At 33.6% G+C, this 24,813-nt stretch overlaps 1 protein-coding gene across 2 annotated transcripts in view; it reads right to left on the bottom strand.

Annotated features, from left to right (window-relative positions):
• DIAPH2 (diaphanous related formin 2) overlaps positions 1 to 24,813 on the bottom strand; it is a 141,845-nt gene that overhangs the window by 36,480 nt on the left and 80,552 nt on the right. The window contains exons 25-26 of one of the 2 annotated variants that reach the window (XM_048959961.1): positions 12,516 to 12,678; positions 401 to 536 (exon numbers count right to left, since the gene is read on the bottom strand). In XM_048959961.1, the coding sequence (XP_048815918.1) occupies positions 401 to 536; positions 12,516 to 12,678 (299 nt within the window). Of the gene's footprint in view, positions 1 to 400; positions 537 to 12,515; positions 12,679 to 22,691; positions 22,741 to 24,813 lie in introns of those variants that run through there. The other variant, XM_048959963.1, reaches the window with a different exon arrangement.

Raw genomic sequence — 24,813 nt, forward strand, 5'->3', positions numbered from 1 at the left:
GACCCTTCAAGCTTGAAAAGAAATATGTTAATTGCCACAATATCTTGATTATAAAGATGTTTACAGAATGAGATTAACAACAAAGCAAGTAAGATACTACTTCTTCGAAAGAAATCCATATGAAAAAAAATCAATTAACCGCAACAAAGGAAAACAAGCCAATAATTCACAGTAAAATGGCTTGAAAGGAACATTACACATTAAATGACAAATGGTAGAACCATAAGAGCAGGTAGGCCAAAATAAAACACAGTTTTTACTGAAAAAGTTAACCTTTCTTTCCTGCTTACAAAACAGACAGCAAGTATTTTTCCTACCGACCTGGAACAGTCTTCAGTTTTTCACTCCCCTGTTTTTTTTTTCCTTTTAACAAACTGCTATACTAAAAATGATGCCTTACCTTTGTTCATATCAAGCAGCCGTTGCTTCTTTTTCTGTCTCTCCAGCCTCTCTTGCTCAGCCTTTTCTCTTGCCAATTTGGCTCTCTTCATTTTTTCTTCCAGTTCTCTTCTTTTGTTGTTTTCTTTTAACGCCTCCTGCATTAAATAAAATGAACAAAGGATTCTAAATTCCAAGGAAGACTACACAAAATAGCAAAAATAGCCTTGCTCATACAGGTTTCCTATTCATGTCCTGTATGCGAAAAAATAAAAACTAAGAATTCCAAGCATGGTTAGAAATCTTCAAGAGAACACGATTTACCACACTATTTATACATATTAACATTATTATATAATCAAAAGTATAAAAAAATGAAATAGCTTTGCATTTTGGGCGAATGAAAAGTTGCAGAACTGGTTTGGTTTTAAGTCTCATTTAAATCAGTATCTTCATTTTCGGAGGAGTGAAGATGCCACTTCAAGGGTTCACTGTGATACAGTACCATAGAGAGCTATTTAATAAGGGATACTGCTTTGCAGAGATGGTGGAAAACACAATTACCACTGATATTAATCTACACATGCACATGAAAACTGGATTAAGAACTGTATTTGTCGTACCTAACGTATCTCTGTGTTTCAGTAGAATGCAGATATTGGATATCAGTAACAAAAATATGGAGTTCCCACACTTTCATTTAGCTTTTATTTGGCATACCTTCATCATCGTCTATCCGTACTTTTTCCAAACTCTTGAGTTTTATTGGAATTCTTATTATGCAGAACAACACATTACAAGTTATGTTATTTTTGAGTTATTTTTGAGTATTCAGTGCCAGAGGCACCCTCTCTGTGTAGGTTCACAGGATAAATTACCTGATCACTAAATGGCAGCAATCAGCTTAATACTGGAAAAATAATTCTGTAATTTACTTTGCTCTTAAAGGAAAAAAATCACCATTTTTGTTACTGCAATGAAGTTTAATAGTGACAAAGCATTAACAGGGCTGATAAGTATTTACTAAACATCTGTATTTATATTTTTAAGAGCAAAAACTCAGACTAACATCACAAAGAAGCCAGCCAGAATTAAAAGTTTTTCCAACAGCTTTGGGAAAGGCCTCAAACAGTATTAATCAAGATACTGCCTTTTAAAAAGATTTAATGGCATGGAAAACCCCAAATCATTGACAAGTGAATCTCAAAAAAATGTTTTTTTTTTGCTGTAGATCGTTCAAGATCCTCTGTTCTTCTCTTGATGCAGAAGAGCATGCAGTTTGAGAGGCTTCCCCCTGACTCCCAGCACAAAGTTTGATGTTCCCCCTTGTGTTTATTAGGATTCACTGAAATAAGGCTCTGTTACCCAGCACAGCCAGTTTACAACTTGGTTTCCTTATGAAGCAAATGAAATATTAATGCATCTCATACTCTGTACATATCTTAAGTTTTGACAGACAAACAGATCTTTGCACACCAACATGGTTGTAAATAGACTCTCAAAGGTAAATTATTAAAAACGAGAAGAAAGAAAACAAACTGTAATGCAGATATCGCCTAGGATGTTAAAGATGCAGTTGGCTACAAAGCAGTCATGCACTGCTAATGAAGGCTGTCTGTGATCCCTCAGGCCTTCCCTAAATTTCCTTTGCACTAGCAAAACATGTGATCTGAAGTTCCAAGAAATAAATAACACACAGAACTTTCTTCATCATTACTCTGTGAACTCAGATTAACTGGCAGTTCATCTATAAAAGCAGAGCTAAGACACAGCAGTTTGCTCAATGACACAATGAATTTCCTGATTGAGCAGGTATAAAACAACAAAAAGAAAAAACTGCTCAGGATACTGCCCTATGTTTTGTGCACCACAGCCATTATGTCTGACATGAAACATCTTTGGGATGCTGTCACTGCAGATCAAGATCGCTCAGGACCAAGGCCAGTATTTGCAGGACCACAGCACTTGCTCAAAGACAGCCCACAGCTGTGGGACCCTGTCACAGTGACACAGCCATGCCTGGGAAGAAGGATAAAGCCGAGGTACATGAGGCACTGCCTCAAGCACAGTCACCTGCCTAGCTTACTACACTTTACATAGCCCACAAATTAAGGTATGTAAATGTGCATATCACCTTATGTTGCTCATTAAATACAGCCCACTTGTTCGCAGCTGCTACCTATCATCATGGCTTTTAGGCTTGTCTGTGCCAACAAGATGGGCATCAGGCAGCTCTCTACCAGATACGTGAGGGTTTGGGGAGGGTGCAATCAATATTTCATCATTACAACGTCTTCTTGCACCCTACTGATACTATCACAGAGATGCACTTTCTCATCTTCAGTTTTTTTCTTGAGGCTTCTCTTACCTTCTACTTCAAATTCCATTTTGACAGAATAATCCAACTCTACTAGCTTGCTTTGTATTTTTCTAAAATTGATAAGCAAATATAAACTTGAGGAAATAAACTGCTTTACCACAACATCAGCAAGCTAACTGAAGATGCAGTAACAGTGATCAATCAAATCATAATTAAGACAAATGAGTAGGTTCAAATTACCAAATTGATAGCTTAATATGAGATATGAGCAAGCAGAACAATGAACCTGAAACTAGATGAAGTGCCCTTGTGAAAACTTTAAGAGCTCAGATTCCTACGAGTCCAACACTCAAAGACAGCTTTTTAGCTACAGTGATAAGCACAGATGTAAGCATCTGCAAATAAAAGCATCTTCTGTGAAAGGGTCTCTTTTAGATTTAAAATCTTGCCACAGGGAGTAAGTCTATCGTTTACATGAGCTCAACATCTGGGTTAGATTCACAATTTAGGTACAGTGATACTCAAAATCCCAAACTATCCTTGCTTTCCAGAGAAGAAGGAAGATTTAAAATCCTCATTTAAATTTTATAAGCTTCCAAGATAATGCCTAGGAATAATGAGATGACTCAATTAGACTTACTGCAATCAGTACTAACTGGACAGTCAGCTTAAAATTTTCAAATGCAAGAAGCTAAAAAACCCTATTTTAACCCTATTTTCAAGATCTAGAAAGCCTAACTTCAGTTTCTAAGACCATGTTTTTCCCATATTACTTCAGAAAAAAATATTTAACAAAAGGCTTTGCTGCCATGAAATATGACAGCTGTTGCTTTTTCTCCAACCACAAAGCTGTAACACCACCAAACAAACAAATCTGCCTTGCCAGAAACAAGTTTCAATTCCATCTGTATTGTCTAATTGGCAACTACAACAGCCTACACTTGCCTGTTTTCAAGTGCTTCCAAAGGCAGAGCACTATAACTCAGTTTTTATTATTATCTTTTATGATGTCACCTTTCCCTTAAATATTATATAAAAGGTGGCCAATTACGTCACAGCATTAACAGCTTGTTAATAAAGGCAATGAGTTACTACTTCTATGTGAATGCTTCTGTTTCCAATTCCATTACTTAAAAACTTTTGTGGCCTACATCCATTTTCTGATTTATCATGTTAAAAAAAAAACACAAATAAAAATATTCTCCTAAGCACAGAGTGGGTGTGCTTTCAGAGAAGAAATTAGAGACTTCATAAAAAGTTTTCTTTTCTTGTTTGGCTGTGCTTTTTTGTTTTATTTTTTATCATCTTTAGAAAGGGGCAGCAAGAGCTTGCTAATATGGACAATGTTTCAGTTTTGATACTGCCTCCTGGGATACTTTGCTAGAGAAAATACTTATTGTTGATCATTCTTTATTTTTCCATAGCTTTCTTCTAGCTAGAAGAAAGAAGCTGTCTTTCAGACCACATTAAGGAACTGCTATTTCTTAAGCAGAAGGGAGAAGTTGTATTCCCAGACAAACAATCAGGGAGACCAAAATATACATCTGTTCTTTAAAGACACTTCTGAATTACACACTCAGTTGGTGTGAAACCTGACAATTCTGCTTGATTTTACATAGTCTCTAATAATAAAGCATATGATTAGATATTAATCTATGTGTTGCATATCCATTGATTTATATTCTCATAGCCAATGTCTCACTGTATTTAGGGAACACATGAAAAAAGTCAAAGGAAAAAAAAAAGGACCTGCATCATACAGCTTAACACTTGCTTTGAAGCAAACAATTACTACAAAGAAAAGGGCTTACATGGACATTTATAGTCTAGTTGCTGAGTCTATTGTGATGAAAAATACTTTATTTCTGATGGCAACATAACAGATGTTTTGTTTCCTGCCTGCTATGGAGTTTAAATCTTACAGAACCTTGACAGACCACAATACTTGTGGCCCAATAAAAAGTGTCAGCTTACTGATCATTCAGCATGTTATAATATCTTTTGGGGAGTTCTGTTTTCTGGATCTTTTATCTCAGGTTTACCGTAAAATATTTCAGCTACACACTGATCATTTGTGAATCAATAGACACTACTGATAAAGGGCCGTTTATTTCAAAAGTCTCTTAGAAGGAGCCATCTCTCATACTGCCAACTGATCAGTTGTTCTTATCTACTTTCCTGATAGTACAATACAATCCTTTATCCCCATGTACATTTATAACATAATAAAAAGGCTTCCTTATTCAAAGAGGTGCATCTGTACAAACGCCTTCTGGGAGAGAGAAGTAGTCACATTCCACTAGATAGCAAAAATATCATTTCAGTGGAGGAAGAAGCTTTACTGTAGTTCATAATATATATACTTATAAATGCCTAGTTTTCCTTTCTCAAGTTTTACCTCCCCAAATTTTACTCTGCTACTTAAAATTTACCTTTAGGACTAAGTGAACTAAAAGGGGAATCCACTGGGAAAAACTTGAAAGACTTAACTGTTACTTAAGGGAAATAAAATTTTTTCATCCAATGTTGAAATCTGTATTTCATACACCTTCCATAGAGCACATGACCTGATTAAAAGGGAGTTTATGTGCATTTTTAAATGCAAGCATGACAGATTTGGTGAATATTTTTAAATATTCTAGCAACAAAAGAAACAAACATTCAGAAAGTGACACACACATTTCAGATCATTCGATAGGAAGATTTTGAGACAACAAATTAAAATGAAGAACTGAAATAGAAAAGAACAGGCATCTTGCTTCAGGAATCTGATTAATCATTATCTGTTAAGAGCCTGAAAACTATACTGAACCAAATGTATCAGGCTGCAATTGTCCCAAGGTTATGTTGCTAATCAAGGACAATAGAAATCTGTATTTACTTCCACTGAGCAGAAGGACTAAATCAATATCATCTTAAAAAAAACCTGCTTCAAAACAAGTCCTGCATATGAAACGCATATTCTTATTCACTGGATGCTACTTTTGATTCAATTTCCTTCTAATTGTCAGCTCTGACAGAGCATACACACTTCTCCGCTCTCCACCAAAAACAACACAAAAGCAGCTTGATTTTTAATTGTGTTTCATTTATAACTGAAGTCCTCACGCTCAAGTGCGTTACTTAGTTCTTGTAATGTTCACTGAATAAAATGAGGATACAAAGACATATTTAAGTATGAAACCAAAGAAATAAACCTAGGCAGAGGTGAGGCAAAAGAAACAGGAAGAAGTCTAGCTTAAAACTCACTTTCAAGGTGTACATATTCTATGTAATCCCAGGAAAAAGATGAGCAAGAAGTGGCACAGCCACGTAAAGATTGAGAGGTAAAGAGAATTTGTGAAGTGATACACAAACTTAATTCAGTCCTCTCACTGCACTCTTGGCACTAATTACATTTCCTGCAAAAAGGGTACAGAAACCTAGGTATAAAAAAAGGGAGCTGATAAAGGATATACAAATAAAAACAATTCTGTTTTTTTTTTTTTTATCTGCACCTCTAAATTGATTCACTGTGTTGCATCTGGATGAATTTAAATGGCTCACAAAGAATGCATGTTTAGGTAAGACAGAGCTGCTCTAAGTTGATTTGTCTACTCACTATCATATGATCAACAGTTTTGCAGTTTTTACTGTGTATTCCTAGCTATGCAGTGTTTTTTTCTCCTCCTATTATCAATGAACAGCACAAAAATTATTTCTTTCATCACAAATTCAGACATATACTAACAAAAAAATAAGCACGAGAGGTTAATTTAGTACTTGACTATTAAGTTTCTAGATGAGAAGTTTTAAAGATAAAAAATGAGAAAGACATTTTTAAAAATAAGTCAATTTTCATTCAATAAGTCCATGTCCATTTCTCTAAAATAAAAGTCAGCTCTGCCTCTCCAAGTATAGAAAACATTCCAGCAGCAATCAATATGTCCCAGAAATTGAGAAAGGTCAGCTACTGTATCAGCTTACAATGCCTCCTGGTCATTTCCTCTTTCCTTGTTGTTTAACAGAATAACAATATATTTCTAAGAAAAATTTTGTTGGAAAATTATTTCTGAAAAGACCAAAATGGACCAAAAAGAATATCACTGTATTGCTGATGCACTTTGATAAGGAGAATGAAAGATGAAAAAGCAACAGTGACTGCTCCAGAATTCTTTTCCTGATATGCTCTACATCTTGACATTCAACTTAACAACTTCTAAATGCTCAGAACTTCTGAACAATATTAATAAATATTGTTTCTGTCCAACTTGTCAAAGAAAGAAAATGCATATATTCTATGCATATATTCTTCACATCAAGAAATTAACAATTGTCATTATTACTCCCATTGGATGGAACTTCAGCCAATAATCATCACAGTCTTTAACATGTTTTCTAAAGACCAGATGTTTTTACTTTCTCAGTGTTAAAATAGCTTGATATGAGAACTACAAGATAGACATACCGTGCAAATATATATACACACACATATATATACACAGAATTATGTCTGTGATCATGGGATATGCCAATCAGGTCATACTTCTGACAACTACTTTTGGTTCATCTTCAAAGATACGGATATTTCATCTATTTTAAAATACAGTAGCCAAATTGTTAGATTCCATAAGAGTCATATCTTTATCTGCAGTTGCAAATGAATGAAGAAAACATGTCATTATAAAGATTGTATATTTAGTGAGTAAATTTGCTTTCACGTGGTAGAATCATACACAGCATCACTCAGTAGGAAGAGGGAAAGAGTGATTAAAAATTAGAAATGTTATGCAAAGGTAATACAAAACAAGTCAAGATTCTGAATGACAGTGTTGAATTTTAGGTACTTGTAGAGGTCAATCATTTAAAACCAGTTACCTAGAACTATATATGCTGTAGTTTCAATAAAATTTGCTGTATCACAGAATATTTTGAAGGAAAACCTTCTCTAAGCACAAAATCCTGCGATCCAGGAAGCTGAGGAGGTTTGGTGGCAAGGAACTCCCGACAGCTCTGGCAGAGATAGAAGTGTGGTTATGCTACCAAAGAGGAAGATAGAGGTACTGCACATGGAAGGAAAGAGGCCAAAGCACAGACTTAGGAGATTATAATTTTAAGTGAGGTGAAAAGCAATGAGGTCTCTTATAGCTACAGAGGCTACCAAAGGAAGATTAAGCAAGAGGTAAGCCTGCTGCTGAATGGAGCATGAGACCTAACTTCACAGCCTGAGGTACTCAGTGCCTTCTATACCTTCTCCTTTACCATCAGTGTCTCAGAAGCTATCATCAGCTGACTGATGTCACTGATGTCACTGCAAGGCTTCTAGTTCATGAAAAAGTTGTGGCACTCAAAGGACATCTCCAATGCCTGAAAAAATTGCACATCTCCATCTTCAGTGGAGTGAGGAAAGCTTGGTATTACACTGCAGTCAGCCATCACTTGCGTTTTCAGGCAGATCACAGACATTCCTTCTAGAAGCCATTTCCAGCTATATAAAGGACACGTTGCTGACTGGGAGCAGCAAGAATGGACTTCTGAAAGGCAAACTGTGCCTCATCAGCCTGACTGCCCTCTAAAATGAAACCAGAGGCTCTGTGGATGAGGGGAAGGTGGTGAATGTTGTTTACCTTGGCTTTAACAAAGCCTTCAGCACAGTCCCTCACAGTCAATGTCTTTCCAGTGATGGAGATAATGCATGATTTAGAATTATTTGGTTCTGTGTGAAGCAACCAGGAGCTGGACTCAACAATCTCTATGAGTCTCTTCCAAATCAGTATATTCTGTTGTTCTACATTGTGTATCTTTTTTCCTCATTGCTTCTAAAATTTATATTAGTGATTACGACTTTTAATAGTAAACTCCACATATTAAATGGGTTGAGATGATTCCTACTTTTGTCCTTAAACTTGAACACCTATTGTCTTCTTTTTGAGAAACTTCTTATAACAGCCAAAGATGCAGAAAATCTTAATTTTTTTAAATAATTTTCCTTATAGAAAATGAAATCATTGTACTATGCACTTTCATTGCTTTCCCTAGGCCTTCCCTCAAGTCTTTGAAAAAAAATAAAATCCCTAAACAAGAACCTTTATGCCACTAAAGTGTACACAGTTCTGCTCTAGTTGATACAATAAGTCAAGATATTCTCAGAAGGCCTAATTACAATTACTACAACTACTGCATATATCTGAACAAGTGAATTTGACTAAAGTACAAATGATGCTTAGGAAACGAAAGCATTTCCTTAAGCTATGTAAGTCTCAGACTTCACTTTTTTTTTTTTGTATTTAAGCTTTAAATATTAAAGAGGCTTAGAAAGAAGGACAGTTTAAAAATTTTTAAAGACCTTAGCATCACACAGATAATTAACTATTCAGACCAAAATACAGCATTAAAACAGTATGCTAACATTACCGTCTACAAACTAAAAGTTAAAAAAAAGCTAATAATAAATAAATACCAAGGCAAATTTGCTTTCTGAGTATTATCTGGTAATCAGAAGAGAGTATCTGTGCACTCATAAGAAGAAAATAAAGGAGATTCTGACACACAAAACTCAGATACTATTTCATGGCATAAATTATATTGATGGTTTATAGAACAAAACCCACTTATACATAGAGAATTATTAGCAGAAGACATATATAACATTTATTAGGATTATTTGTAAACTGGCAATAATAATTAACAGTAGTTTGCACAAGCAGTTTCAAAACCTTCATTACACTGTCACAGCTATTTCAGTCATTAAAAATTGTTTGAAATGCCCTCATTTTCAAGTTTCCTAAAATAGTGAGAATTTGTTGAACCTTGCTGTAAGTACAAGTGAATAGCATTCATACAGAAGAGAATTTATTCTCACTGCAAATTAAAGTTCTTCCTGACTAAATATGCTTCCTTTCTCACAAGCCTTACTATGTTTATCTGCACTCTGAATTAACATGCAATATTCAAAATCAGCAGAACATTCTCACATGTGATTAAAATATTTCACTAAATGTTGCTGGACTTCATTTAAATGATTTATGCTAGCAAATACTCAGAAAACAAATAAAAACAGCAAAAATCATTTGAAGTCAAACAACCACCATCACAGTTGGTATTAGATATGAACTGAATCAAATCCAAACAGTATTTTCATAAATAATTCTTAGTGAAGCTTACAAAATACAAAAATCAACAAAAACCCAAATCTGTTTCCTACAGTTTTCTATGCTGCAGTTTTCTACAGCATAGGCCTGAATTACATTTCATAACCCTAAATACACCTAATGTAAAACAGAAAAGCAATCTTAGAAAGCTGCTTTTCAGCAAACTAAAGATACTTCTGAACAATTGGCTGCACGAGAGACAACAATGTGCACTGCAACAAAGAAGTCTGAATGTACAATGTAAAAAATGGACCCAGGGAGGCTGTAAGGTCTCCATGCCCAAACCTAAATTTGAGGTAACAAGGTCCTGTGCTATCTGCTCTAAGTTGAACTTACATTGAGGTGAAAGTTGGACTAGATGATCTCAGGACATCCAAGAAACATAACTTCATGAATACAGACAAATACAGGAAATAATATAATGATGTTTTAAAGCATAAAAATAAAGAGCTAATAAAAATCTCACTATGTTTCTGCAGTTTGTGCAAACTTGTATCAGCAGAAAATGTATTACGTGTTCACACATTTGAAGTTTCAGTAACACAAGCCTGCTGGTAATTTCTTCATACCTAATGGTTTTAACCCTACACTTTCCTTCAGTTGACTCTGTTCTTTCAGCTATCACAATAACAAACTTAAGTCTCAACTACCACACATATTATAGTTATCATACTGAAGAATAAAGGACTAAAGAATCATTTGTTTCTATAGAATACAACATTTAATATAGAAAATATAAAAACATACCTAGAAACTCAGATAGATTTGCCCACTGTACAATGACAGTTAAATCTCAAAAAAATTCCTCTCCTTAATTAACTGGCAATTAACTTGGATAAAATGTAGTAAGATAAACAGTACTCTATTTCTTTATGAAAAAGAATTAGCAACATCCAATCAATAACAACCATACAAGAACATCATAAAGATGGATGCTACTGAGATTGTAATACCTTAAAAAAAAAAAAAAAAAACATGAGTAAGATTATGTTGTACAGTCCAAAGTTGAGGACCTTGAAGACTAGGGCAAGTTGTTATTACCATGATTTTGTAGAGCATTCAGTAGAGCTTGCTGCAGTGAAATGAAAGTCTTTTATATTTAACTCAGTAATGCCTTTCACCCTCTGAATTCAACACTTAACTCTCTAACAGTTCATTACAGAAATTCATTCCAAATCTACATCACTGGCAATTTTACCTGTATGTTAGGTACATATTTTAGTTTCTTCCATTCCTTCAGAAGGCCATACAAATAGGCCATTTTTGTTATTGGATCACTTCTAGCCCTTCATATTTAGTTTCTCGCATTTACACCTTGAAATGCTTAAGCATCTCTGATCTTTTTTTCCTTTTATTACTCATTGTCTTTGAATTCAATTATAATCACTAAAGAGCAACAGACTATCAGTCAGACCTTAGAGTAGTAAAACTTAAGCAACTGGAAATACATTCATTCTAATATGCCTTGTAAAAAACATGAGTATTTGTTTTCTAGCTCACTTTCAAACTAGTTTAAATAAATATGTGAAGACAGATTTTTCAAACACAATGTTTGGACACTGGTAGTCTGAAATCCACTCTATTGCAACTGTTTAAAACAGATCTCCAAATTTAGACATCCCTATTTGAAAATCAACACCTTGGATTTATGAAAAACTAAATGCATTGAAATATCTCTCAACAACTATTCCTGTTCTTTGTATGTCTTCACACAGAAATGCTGCCATGCCTACTAATTTTAAAGGGATGGTAATTTGCCTATGGTTTAAAAAAAAAGAAAAAAAAAAAAAAAAGGAAAAAACCACTGCAGTCAATTTAAAATGAGTAGTTAGATATATTGTAGGAAAAGTTTTGTAATACAGTAAACTCAGCACTAAAATTAGGTTTCTAAGTATTTATCCATCTATCACACTAAAACTGAAAGTCCTTATGATTATGCAATGAATTAAGCTACTGGCAATAGAGAGATTGGGGAGCAACAGCTGCATGGTAAACAGTGGTATTTCCAAGCAGTGTTAATATTCTCAAGAGACACAATGTGACATTCCAGGCATCTGTTTTCCTTGTACACTTCCTATGGTGCAACCAATTACAACTCCCAGACAGCCACTAAGAAAGATGACATTAAAGCCATTTAAAAATTGAGCTGTTAAATAAAATTCTTAAATTCCTCCACAAAGAAATCAAGCCCTGGTATCAACTGTACTGGCTGGCTGGAAGCAGTAAAATAAGCATCTAAGTGAATATCAGGAGTTATGCCAGAAGTGAAGAGGTCAACATGGAATTTTAAGCTTCAGTTCAAAGCATTATTAAAACACAACCAGATTCCAAAACAATGTGTATGTAGGCACATCCATTTAGGATTAGGCTATGCAGTGGTTTTGTTGCACTTCTATATCATGTCTATTTCTTATGTGACAGACAACAAGCAATTAAAAAAAAAATCTGATTATCCATATATCTTATCAAATTGACAGGTGATTTTGCAAGTTACAAACTGTAAATTTATAATTACCAGTGACCAAAACCAAAATAATTTTGAAAGAATTCATCTGATTCCCTGCCACAGCACAAAGGAAAAAATTAAGTGTAACATTAGAAAGAAAGGAAAACAGACTTAAACTTACTTGGTAGAACCAAAAGGAGAAATAAAAATATAAAATAACGTTATGGGAGACACTACTTACCAAGAACAGAATTCTAAACTTGTTCAGATCACCAAAAAATTCTTCCATGCTTATTGAGCGGGCGTCAAAAGTGAAGTATTCTCCCAAATTCTCATATAACTTCATCATGTTGCTGTACATGCAGGACAGCTTTTCATATTGGTCTCGTGCATTCTCAGCAAAGATGTAAGATTTTGTTAAGGAAAAAGATTCAAATGGAATTAAATCTAACAGCAAAACACAAACAAGACAATAAAGCACAAAAGTGGGCAAAACTGGAAAATTTGGTAGTACTGTCCTGCTTTCTAGTATGTTGTCTTTAAATGCAAACGTATACGAGTACATTCCAACTTAGGACAGAAAATGTCATTGATCCTGTTGGTTTATTATACGTATGGCTTACCTTGGTCTAGATTATGATAACAGAACAGCACTTCAGCTCCTTGTACACTTAATGTAGAAAATACAGTTACATTATTTGGTCACAGCTGAACTTACAATTTACAAACACACAAGGACAATACAGCCACTCAAAATACTCCTATGGGGTATTTTCTACCTTCAATGTTTGTTTACCAACATAAAATCACGAGTTTTAAAGCTATCAAACAAGAATATTCTCTATAGCACATCTACATATTTGTCTGGTGGGTCAGAAGTAAAATGCTGGCTACTTAAACGTATAACAGAACAAAACACACAACAGATACAAATATTCACTTAAAATGAACTCAATCAAAAATTCTCACTAATATTAAATCAGAAATACAAAAAGCAAATATCTGGTTTCCTAAAGTACTAATGACAAACACATAATTAGGCTGGAAATGAAACACCAAGGAAGTTGACCAGACTGGTATCTGTATTTATCCTCTCTTACAGGCTATCGCCCTCTCCCATGCTGAAAGAAGTACTCCTTGCTTCAATTTCCATAAAGTGATACTGTAAGAAGGTTGCACTATATTACACATTTTCATTAATAATCGGAGAGTAAAAATGTAAGACTGATTACCAACTCCGCAGTTGTAATTAAAAGTTTGGCATAATCATCTTAAATAGAAAGGATTTATTTTTCCTGTGTGGAAACTTACTCACAGAACAATTTACTTAGAAATGCAGAAATAACACAAGCTGAAAAAGGAAATATTACTTTGCCTTCAAGCTAGTTAGGTTTCAGTCTACTTTATTTTGTTGAGATTGTTTATATCCACAAAGATATAAAGTCACAAATCACTCTGAGAAAACAGCTGCTACATGATTAAACTAGTTCTGCTGATAGTGAATTGAAGCTGATTAAAGCGTTGTGCCACACACATATAAACCTAAGAACAGAAGATACAAATTACTTCCTGAACTACAGAAATCATACAGCTCAGCTCCCTGAAGCATTTATTTGTAAGAACTATCTTAGATGCAGATTCTCTGATTTTTAATACAGCAGACCTAGTTTCAAACTTCCCCCACATTTCTGTTTCCAATCCAAGCGTCTGCCTAGTACCACATTTGTAATCACATAACATCTTTGAGATCCCTATCTCTCTGCAAAACAACAAGCAATCTGGAAAGTAACTAGAGGAGTAAGATCTAAAGAGACATCACATAAAACATCTACTTTTGAGATTGGATTAAATCCCCAAGCAATTCTGAAACCAGTCACAATTAAGGAAATTCAGGTAGCTATTCTACTTCTAACATTTCCTTAGTGTTAGGACACTGCTGAGTATTGTGTCATTTCACAATTTACCTGCAAAAGAGTACTAAGGCTGAAAATACACTTCATTGGAAAGAAGCCTAGCATTTCACCTGGTTTTCTTCCTCTAATTACAGGGTATCTAAATGGTCATTCAAAAAAAAATATTATATATATATAAATATATATAAATATTATAATATAAATTATAATAATAATAATAATAATTATAATATATATATATATATAATATATATAAAGATATATATATATCTTTAAAGTTTGATGGAAAACAATTAGAGGAAATCAGTTTTTCCTCCAAGGAAACTTGCAAGCAATCCTCTCAAATACATAAATATCAAGATTTTAAACTAGAAATATTTATTTCTAGAATTTTGTACCACTGCAAAGGCAGGAGAGCAATAACCATATTTTCATTACAGTTGATGAATTTTAACATGCTTGGTTAAAATTTCAAGCACACAGAGCTGAATCCCTTATCTTAACACAAGACAAACCAGGTACAGTTCCATCTTTGATGACATCTAGCTGAATAAAACAAAATGAAAATTTAATGGAAAGAATAAATTAAATAGGTATTAATGGCACATTACTGAATTATTGAGCACAGTCTAAAAAGTTCTTAGAAAAACATCAACTGCCTTACAGGCAGCAGACAACTGTCTTAAACAACTCACCAAAAACACTGGGAAACATAAATATGAAGGTAAATAATTATACAAATTAAATCTGAGGTTAAAAAAAAAAAACAACTCAAAAAAACAAACACAGCAGAGATGACACAGAAATCTAAAAGAAAAAGCCAAACATTTCTCATTTGAAACTAACTCTTTTGAACAAAGCTCTCAAAGTCCAACCTCCATTAAGTTTCACATCCACCTTGAGAAATAACAATAAATATTAAATGAGAAAATATTGATAGTGAAACTTGAACATTTTACAGCAACATAGCAAACATCTACAGTAATAACAATATATATAGCCTGAATTTCTGAAGTAGTTGATGTTTACGTTTAAGGATCATTTCAGAATGCGATGTTTACAACCAGTGCATTGGACACTTGATCCTGGGATTAAAAATAAAATAATTTAAAGAAAATCAACCTTAATTTGCTGATACAAAAAAAATTAATATTGTATCTGGTTTATCGTATAACCTTATAAAATTCATTATATGTCATGTCTCTAGAGAACACCAAAGAAAATAAAAGCTAACTTTCACTGTCAAATTTCAGTTATCTACTAATTCTAGTTTTTCCAGTCCCTTCTTCTTCTTAGAAGAGAGACTGGGATACTTAAAAACTGTTTTATTTTTGTTTCGTTTTTTCCCCAAAATGATTTATCTGCTTGCCTTTGCATTTACTGCAAACTTCAGTTTACATTTAAATCTTTTGTACATATGTAAACGATATTTTAAGTCACTATATTAATGATCTTTAGATGTTGTAACCCGAACAGATGACTAGTTTTTTGGTAAATAAATAATCAAGCAATGGATACAAAAGTCACCATGACACTATGCAACCACCCTGTATCAGACATAAAGAATCTCCAATTTCTGTCAATACTAGATTTAAATTCCATGTATCTGTACTAGGATCACTGCCAGGATACTTTCATGCTTTTTACTGCTTTTTTCCAAGCAGACAGATGAAAGAGAAAAATAAACAACACAGAAACATAGGTTAAAGATTTTGAATCTACTGAAAGGATAGCTATTGCTTCAATCACAATACTTATAATGAATTTCATATCAATGTATCAATTATTATTATTATTGCTGTTATGAGTTACTCCAAACTCTCAAGCACTGTATTTACTACTCCAGAAATTGACAATTTCCATCAGAATATTCTGTGTCTCAGATAACAGAGTTTAATTAAACTAGCTTATTAAAATTTCCATTACAAATTATGTTTGAATGTTTCTCTCCTGTCCTGAAATGAACTACGGAATTAGTGTCAGCAGTACTTAAAGTATAAGGGAATAAAGCTGCATGATGTAATACCACCTTATTATTCTGAAGATATACATACAATAACAGATACAGTTGGAATATCAGGGGTAATATAGTTGATTGTTTCATAAAATTACAGCTTTGTTATTAAATCAATTCAAAGTACATAATGTTAATAACATACAAATAGTCTGTTATCTTTACTGTAAATTCTGTTATTCTGGAGAAACATGAGGTAGTTTTATTTGTTTAACTGCTGTTAACTTACTGTCAGTCAGCTCAGTGCATATCATGTTACTGCCAACACAAATGAAAATTAATAAACTAATGGAAAAGTGCCTATTTAAGAACTTGAAAGTGAATCTGCTGGAGCCCACAATGAAAAGATAAGGGGAGAACTAATTTGGCAGAAAGAATTATGTAAATAATCTTTAGCAGTTGATTTTTGTTTCTATGACTTCATAATATATTAAAAAAAAAAAACGAGGGAGACTAAAAACATGACACCAATAATTATAAATACTGCATATTACTAATATGAATGTGTGGATTAGCAGATTTGCTTGTAAATTGGCCTTATTCATTGGCAGCATTTGTACTCCTCAACACTAAGAAATTAGCAACAAAAGGACATTAAGTATACAGTAGAACAGACAACAGACCAGGAAATAGTTTGAAAACTGCACCTCCACAGAAGAGTCTGTGTTCATACTGACAGGTACTTCAATGACAAATTACAGCCTAATTTGTCTTTGACCTTCTGTATTTCTGAGCCTGAACCAAGTGCTGAATCACAGTCAAACTGAGTTTGAAAGGATGATTGAGCACAGAAACACATTGCCGAGACTGTGGAAATCTCCTTCCTTACAGATACTTAAAAGTCATCTGGACACGGTCCCAGGAAGTTTGCTCCAGGTGACCATGCTAGAGCAAGGGCATTGGCCCTGATGACCTCCAGAGGTCCATTTCAATTCAATCATTCTATGATTCTGAGAAATCCAAATCTATACAGAATAACCAATATCCTGTTAATATTCCAAATTCATCCTAAATATCCTAATTTTTTTTTTTTTCTTCTTTAGCTAGATATATAATGCAACTTCATGTCATCCAAATACCCTAAGTTTACAGAGTTTTATGCACTGGTCTTCACACAAACAGAGCTTTTTACCACTTCAAGCATGCTAGAAGGAAATCAAACTATAAGAACTGCTGAAGAGAAACATGAAACACTAACATATCAGTTGTCAAAACCTTCACCATGAACTATAATCATTCAGTCCTAAAATTAACTGATTAGTTGAAATAATCAACTGTTTAATAAGTCTTCCCTATTTATACAAAATTAATTATAATGATCAGAATTCCACGAGATATCAACAATTCAGATACAGCAAGTAAGACAAATAAATTTGGCTATCTGCCGTTTTGATTTAGCCTCCTACCTGATCTGCACCTAGGCCAACTCATTGCCTGACTTAGAACATACAACCACAAAAAGGCTCCCATGCTTCAAAACTATCTGTGAAAATGATGTAATCCTATCAGTTGATATCCAAGCTGTAAGTAGACCACTTGCTGATCTCTATATTGCTACCCACTGCTCTTAGAGTGAAACACTTTTTGCAAGGGTAGAACTTCCTACTGCTACTACAAATACACACTCAAGAATATTAGCCTTTATAAAAAGATTTCCAAATAACCACCACTAAATATGAAAACTTACTGAAAAAAATTCAAGTATGCATTTAGCATACCATCATTTCCAAACTCATGCACATAATTTCAATACAGGGCTCTGGCTTATGGAAATTCCAAAGTAAGCTAAATATATGTTTTACCTAGCTAGAAGAAGTATGATACTGTACTGTCATAATCTTTAATAAAGGATGTATCATTCCTCTTAGATTCTAATTCCTAACCTCATCCATAATAGAGCATCTTCAAGTTGAACTGACGAAACACAAACAGACCTTATGAGCTGAAGACAAATTCAGCTTTAATAACAGTAAGTCATTTACGCTGATAGCTTTATTTTCACCTGCTATCAGTACGTAAACAGATGCTAACAATTTTATCATTCACACTACATACATAATGTATCTCTTTGACTACACAGAAGATGACTTCTGGAGCATACACAGATAATTATGAATCACAATTATATATCTAATCTTTTCTTCCTGTAAAAAACCTTTCTTTTCTGGAAGTAGAAAAGAAGTCTGGCAGGTATCTTCATTACAACACACTTATCTATCCAAATTAGAAACCAAAGAAATCAAAACTGAGACAAACAAGACTATTTTATTTGTCTACATAAAATCATGTCCTTTTAGAGAATTTATAGACCCACTAATTAATAAAATATTTATTAACATCTCAGTTGAGAATTTGTTTCTCACTACAAAGCAAACGACTTCATCATTTAACAGAATAGTCTGAGAGGAACAGGGGAAACAGTTGTTCCTCAGTTATACTAGAGTTCCATACATCTCTTTGTCCTCAATTACATTTTATTAGTATATGAAGTCACTAACTACAAGAATTATATAATGCAACTGCATTCAGTGTGCATAGACCATACTTCAGTGTTTCTGTTCATGAAAATGAAGCACGAAGATCATAACCATTTGATACCATTGCTAGCTGTCATGTCTAAGAGATGTTAATTAAGATTAAGCCTTTTCAACTTGGCCTGAAAGAGCTATAAAACTTTCATCTTAATAAATAGTAGAAAATGTCATTGTTTACTTACTCCTAGTTCTAAGCAATCATATCAATTCCTAATTGTCATGAATTCAAACTTTTCAATAATGAAAAGACTATTTGCATTGATTAAGTACACATCACTTGAATATGCACAAAAGAAAGCTTATAACAATATAATTTCAACAGGATTTTTTTTTTTAAATTATATTCCTGTTAATCAGGAAACAACGATCAGTGCTCATTTCTCTAAAAGTCTGATAGGAACTCTGAGAAAAACTGAAAAATTATGCTCTGTTTCATAAATATTCAGTCCAAGCAATGAAACACTGCAGGCTTATCAGTTTATATTAAAGACTACCACTCTAAGACTTACAACGCTGAATTAAGAGCGTGAACAAGAAAACTAATTATCTGGTAGCATGAATAAGAGAACTTAGAAAGTAAATAAGAATACAAGGCATAAATAAAAAGCAGCGTTTACAAAGCCACCATCTAGTGAAGGGAAGATCTTGGCTGTCTAAAATGGAGAGGAAAAAAAGGTGGAAAATTTCCAAAATTAGGGTTAGGTATTAAACTAAATTAACCTAACGCAACTTGTTCCCTCCCCATCCTCCAAAGAAAAGACGGTTCAGTAATCTATTTCAGCAAACTAAAGTAGCCACTCCTAGAAAAACTCTGTTAGCTTTGCAACATACAATGAGCTGCCTTAAACAATAATTACAGCTTTGCGTGCCCTAAATCTATCAGAGAATCTGCAACTGTCACTTTCTCTTTGATCACACAGTTTTTCCTTACACTTTGGAACTGCATTGAGAGGTATGTCTGAGCTGCCAGCTCTATCCTGTTTTAACAAGTTTCCACCAAAAAACCTGATGGTTACTTTGCCCAGATAAAGTTTTCAGGGCTAAAAATGTGGAAGAGAAAAGTATCTTCAACTAAAGTCATTAACTGACATATTAGAATTATTTTAATATAGTAATGCCAGGAAGCCTTTGTCTTCTCTCTCATCAGAATTTTGTGGGGAAAAAAAAAGAAAAAAAAAGAAAATCACATCATACAGTATTTCAAAATCCTAAATGTTCAAAAGCAAAGGAATTATTTTAAAATTGCTGGATAGGAATTAATAGAAAACTCATTTCCTCCCCAGGGTTAGAGAAGTGCACAGGACAAGAAGTCATTCCACAAACACTTGAACTGTTTTGTTTTTTTTTTAATCAGTTTGAACAGACAGATTTATAGCATGCACTCCTCCTTTAATTTCAGATTAAAAATAAACATACAACAAATAAAATATGGATCTTTAACATTTAAGTAGCACACAATTCTTTATTAAAAAATAAAAATCTATTTCAGTGATCTGGACAACATGCTTTAATAGAGATTTAAGGATGGAAGTACAGCTTCCCTCAGGCAGTTTTTCCCACAATCAAGGCAATTCTAGATTTTTTACGTATTTAAATGGATTTTTGTTCACAATTTTATTCTTTTCTAAAGTCTCTGTAGACTGTTGTCAAAAATCATTTTATCTCTAGTTAAGACAAATTACATATGAAAAATGCACTTCAACCTTTGCCCTTTTCTAGTGTTGAATTCTATGAAGCACACTTCTAGATGTAAACAGAATAGAGCTCCCTCATGTGGTATATCTACTTAATCTCAGTGATCAAACAGTCAACCAAAAATGTTGTGAATCATCCAATACTGGACTTTATCTGAAGCAGATAACCTAGAGAACTTCATAACACAGAATCAACAGAATAAATGTCAATAAATAAAAATCAGAAAAGTAAGCCATTAGAAGCCAAACGAAGTTTGTTTGCCACACAGACACCTGTTGTTTATCATTACATTTCCCCACGTATAACTGTTGTCCATTGTCTTCCTTTATCAAGCCCATAAGGGACTTTACAAATTGTTTGTATGCTTCTGCTCACATTTATAGTCTAGTCCAATATGAAAAAATATCAACGTAATCATTTGTAACCTGACATCAAGGCTTCTTTCTTAAAAAGAAGTTATCTAAAAGCAGAAGTATACTATGAAAAAGAAAATTGATAGTTTGTTTCGTGTATAACAATTTTCATATATGCAGAATGATTGACAACAACTTGAATAACTATGAAAAAGCTCTATGGTCTAAGATGAAGTAATCCTCTTTTTTTTTTTTTTTTTTTTTTTTTTTTTTTGCCAGCTACCTATCTAAACAAAATCCTGAAGAAAAAAAAATGGAAATTTACTAATTTTAGTATATCTTAGTTAAAATTCACACTTCCTTTCTTTAAGAAAACATATAAAGAAAGCCATTCCATGTTTATTCCAGGTTTAACACCTTCAACAAGCCTTTTTAGAGCTGACAGGTAATACAACAAAGGAGATGTATTTAGATTTGCAACAGGTATATATTCACTCTGTTTCAAGGTAAACTCACTACTCACTATGCCCCACAGGAAGCTCTTATAAATCCACACCTGCTCTTTACAAAAAAGTTTTTTTTCCCTATTGAATTGTCAATTACTTCAACCACTGTTTCACACATATTACTTTGAGTATCATTTATCCGCAGGAAATAAAGCAGAGGACACAAAATGTAGACCAAAGCTATGTTTAAACCTCTTCCTTTCTTTGACAGAAGTGGTTTTGTGTCATGGTTGCCTCTGAAACAACATGGAGGGAAAAAAAAAATAATCCCACAACCTGTGAATGCTGATGAGTCTATATTGAGGAAATACTCTTTCTACCAATTGAAACAACTGCAGAGTATTTGAGCTCAACTACATCAAATAGTAGTCTCTTGTCCTCTACCTCCAAACTAGCTTAATAGTGGCAACATTTCAAACATAACTAAACCTAGCACAAATTACTTCTAATCTTCTTTTGAACTTTGCAGGGTCAGTTCTTCAATAGCATTCAAAACGCTGAGATGCTATGTGCTTGAACATTTAGCAATGAAAAGGAAACACTGTTTATTTATTGATGCTCTGAATTTTCTAAGAAAGCTGCCAATTTCGAAAGAAAAGTAGATTATACGTATGTACTAATTCTTCCCCTACTCCATCACTGTGTTTTAAGTAGGATTTTCTGTCTGTACTGATCAAATACGTCAGAACTTCAGATGTGCTTTGAAGAATTACAAGCAGGATCGGTTTAATCAAGTTTATCTTGGTTGCTTTAGCACACCCATTTATGTATGATGCGAGTGTGTAAGAGAGAAAAGGCTTTTAAATAGAACCCCTGGTAAAATGATAAATTCTTGATTCCTTTTTCAATAACTGGATTCCAGTGATATATGTAGGGAAAAGAAAGCATCAAGGCTTATTTGGGCAGTTTCAAGTACATAATTATTTCATAGGAGAAAATATAAAATAGATCAGATGGCCTCAACTGATCCTCTTACGAGTTCAAACTTTGAAAGAGTTCAGTGAAGCTTAAAGTAATCCAATTTTACCCAAAAGAATTTTAAAGGTTTCACTGTTCATAGCCATTTCCCAATAACAAACAAAAATCAGTATCATGAATTTTCTGCTATTGGTTTTGTTTTCTCAATATTAGAAAACTTAATAATTAATTTTTGAAAACAGTAAAAAAACCTCACTAGTTAAGCATTTAAGCATTAATTTTTCCTGAGGTAATTCTTGAAGATAAGATCCAATGTTTTGATCTCTTAAGCTAGAACAAATCAGTCCTGTTTCATTGTCCTCCACTGCGTGTACTCAAGTTGTTTTAAGTAAGTGTTAAGTCTCACGTCATGTGTTTCCTTAGAATCCATTTTCTAACTGGAAGCAGAAATCTTTCCGATCTTTTGTTATTCACTGTAGATCTTAATACTGCAGAACACTCAAGCTTTTTCATTGCTTATAAGTTTTTTCTTACTGGTGCGGTGGGAGAAAGAGAGAAGGGGGATGGCTAAGAACTAGGTTGAAAAGTTGGTCTGGGAGAAAAAATATGAAAAAATCTTAATGATGTATTAACTTCAGTACTGTAACTTTTCTGCATCTCAATACTACGTATAAAAAGTATTTTATCTAACCAAGATTTCCCTGAAACACATCTTTTACTCTAGAACTGTACTTCCTAATGACAGTATTTTCTTTTTTGTAGATAATAAGAGCATCCAACTTGTATCCCCCTTGGCACAACTTGAGGCCATTCCCTCTAGCCTATTGCTAGTTACTCGGAAGAAGAGGTCGACTTCCACCTCACCACAACCTCCCTTCAGATAGATGTAGAGAGTGATGAAGTTATCCCTCTACCTCCTCTTTTCCAGATAAAACAATCGCAGCTCCCTCAGCCTCTCTTCATTAAGTTTGTGCTCCAGACCCCTCAGCTTTGTTGCCCTTCTCTGAACACACTCAAGGGCCTCGATGCCCTTCTTGTTGTGAAGGGCCCAACACTGAACACAGTACTTGAGGTTCAGCCTCACCAGAGCTGAGTACAGAGGGATAATCACTTCCCTGCTCCTGCTGGCAATGCTATTTCATGCAGAAATGAAAGTGACAGTGCATTTCAAATTGTCTCAAAAACAAAACAGGCTTTCCCAAAAATGACATCTCAGAAGACTTGAAGTGAATTATATTTCCATAACAAGCTAAAAGGAACTCCCAAGTGTTAGCAGATGACAAAAGTGTTAATGCCATTAACATTCTTTCAGCATTCTTAGTCAGTGTGCAAATGATGTCCTGCTGCTCAGTCACTCAAAGAAAAAGAAAGTTTCATAGACAATTCCAGATGCTGGAATTCTGATTCAGTGTATTTGTTTCTTCCCTAGTGGCCTATTATAAGAGATTCTGTAATACAGTACTTCCTACAAGAGTATTATCAGTTAAAGCTTAGTGTACATGAAATATTTTCTAACATTCTCAGTGCATAAAAGACCCACACACACTTAAAATACACTGTTCCCAGATGATTTCATTACCACTGAAGTACATCGAGTAACCAACCAATAAATCTCACGTTCAGTAGCATAGCAATAGTCATCATTACATAGAACAAGGAGTACAAATTCAAGTTGAATGAGAATCCTTTCAAGAGAGCTTTTTCTATTTTAAATGAAAGGACTGTATTATTAAGGTTCATTTTGGAAAATTAAAAATCGTTGACAAATCAATGCTGTTCTAATTAATAAGTTAATAACAAGCTCAAAGTAGGGTTTAACAGCAGCAATTTTGGATCATTTATGGCTCCCTAAAGTTTTGAATTCTTTAATGAATTAATTTTTTAAATTCTTCACATGAATACACCAAGAACAAAAAGTAGTTATTTATTATCCAGGTAGACAAAAGATTTTAAAACTAGGCACGTTAACATACTTTACTACAATAAATGATATAACTGATAGAAGAGTTAAATGATTATTTATATGTCTCTTAAGGAGATACGTTATACATAAAAAACACAAGATTCTTTAAAATTTATATAATGGTCGAAAACTGAGATCTCTGGCTCTTTCAATTCAAGCAGCTACTGCAAAACAAATCAGTCTCTCAAGCAGGACAAACACCATTTTCTAACATCCTTATGAAGAAAACAATGCATATGCTACTATAATACCAGTATGAAGTTCATAATTTAGAATTTACCCTAAATTTTAAAAATTCTAAATTCTATTCTAAATTTAATTCTTAGTTCTATTGTAAATATTCTAAATTTTAAAACAAAATCAAGGGATAAAAGTCAATTTTTTAAAAATTGTTTATAACTACTCCTTAACTGCTGAATCAGATTTCTCAGTACTGCATGAAGCTGAGTTAATTATAAAGAAATCTCCAACATGTATTTGTTCTTCATGTGAACTATAATTCTAGACCTGAGTAAGATAAAAGTTATCTGAAGGCAATTATTACAACAAAGCTTATGAATGATATTTTCTATTGTGATTATTAGCTCAATAGAATACAATACATATTTCATACTTGCTGAAGAAAATCTCATTCATAATTAGG

This window comes from Lagopus muta, chromosome 13 (genome assembly GCF_023343835.1).
Source record: "Lagopus muta isolate bLagMut1 chromosome 13, bLagMut1 primary, whole genome shotgun sequence".
Taxonomy (NCBI): Eukaryota; Metazoa; Chordata; class Aves; order Galliformes; family Phasianidae; genus Lagopus; species Lagopus muta.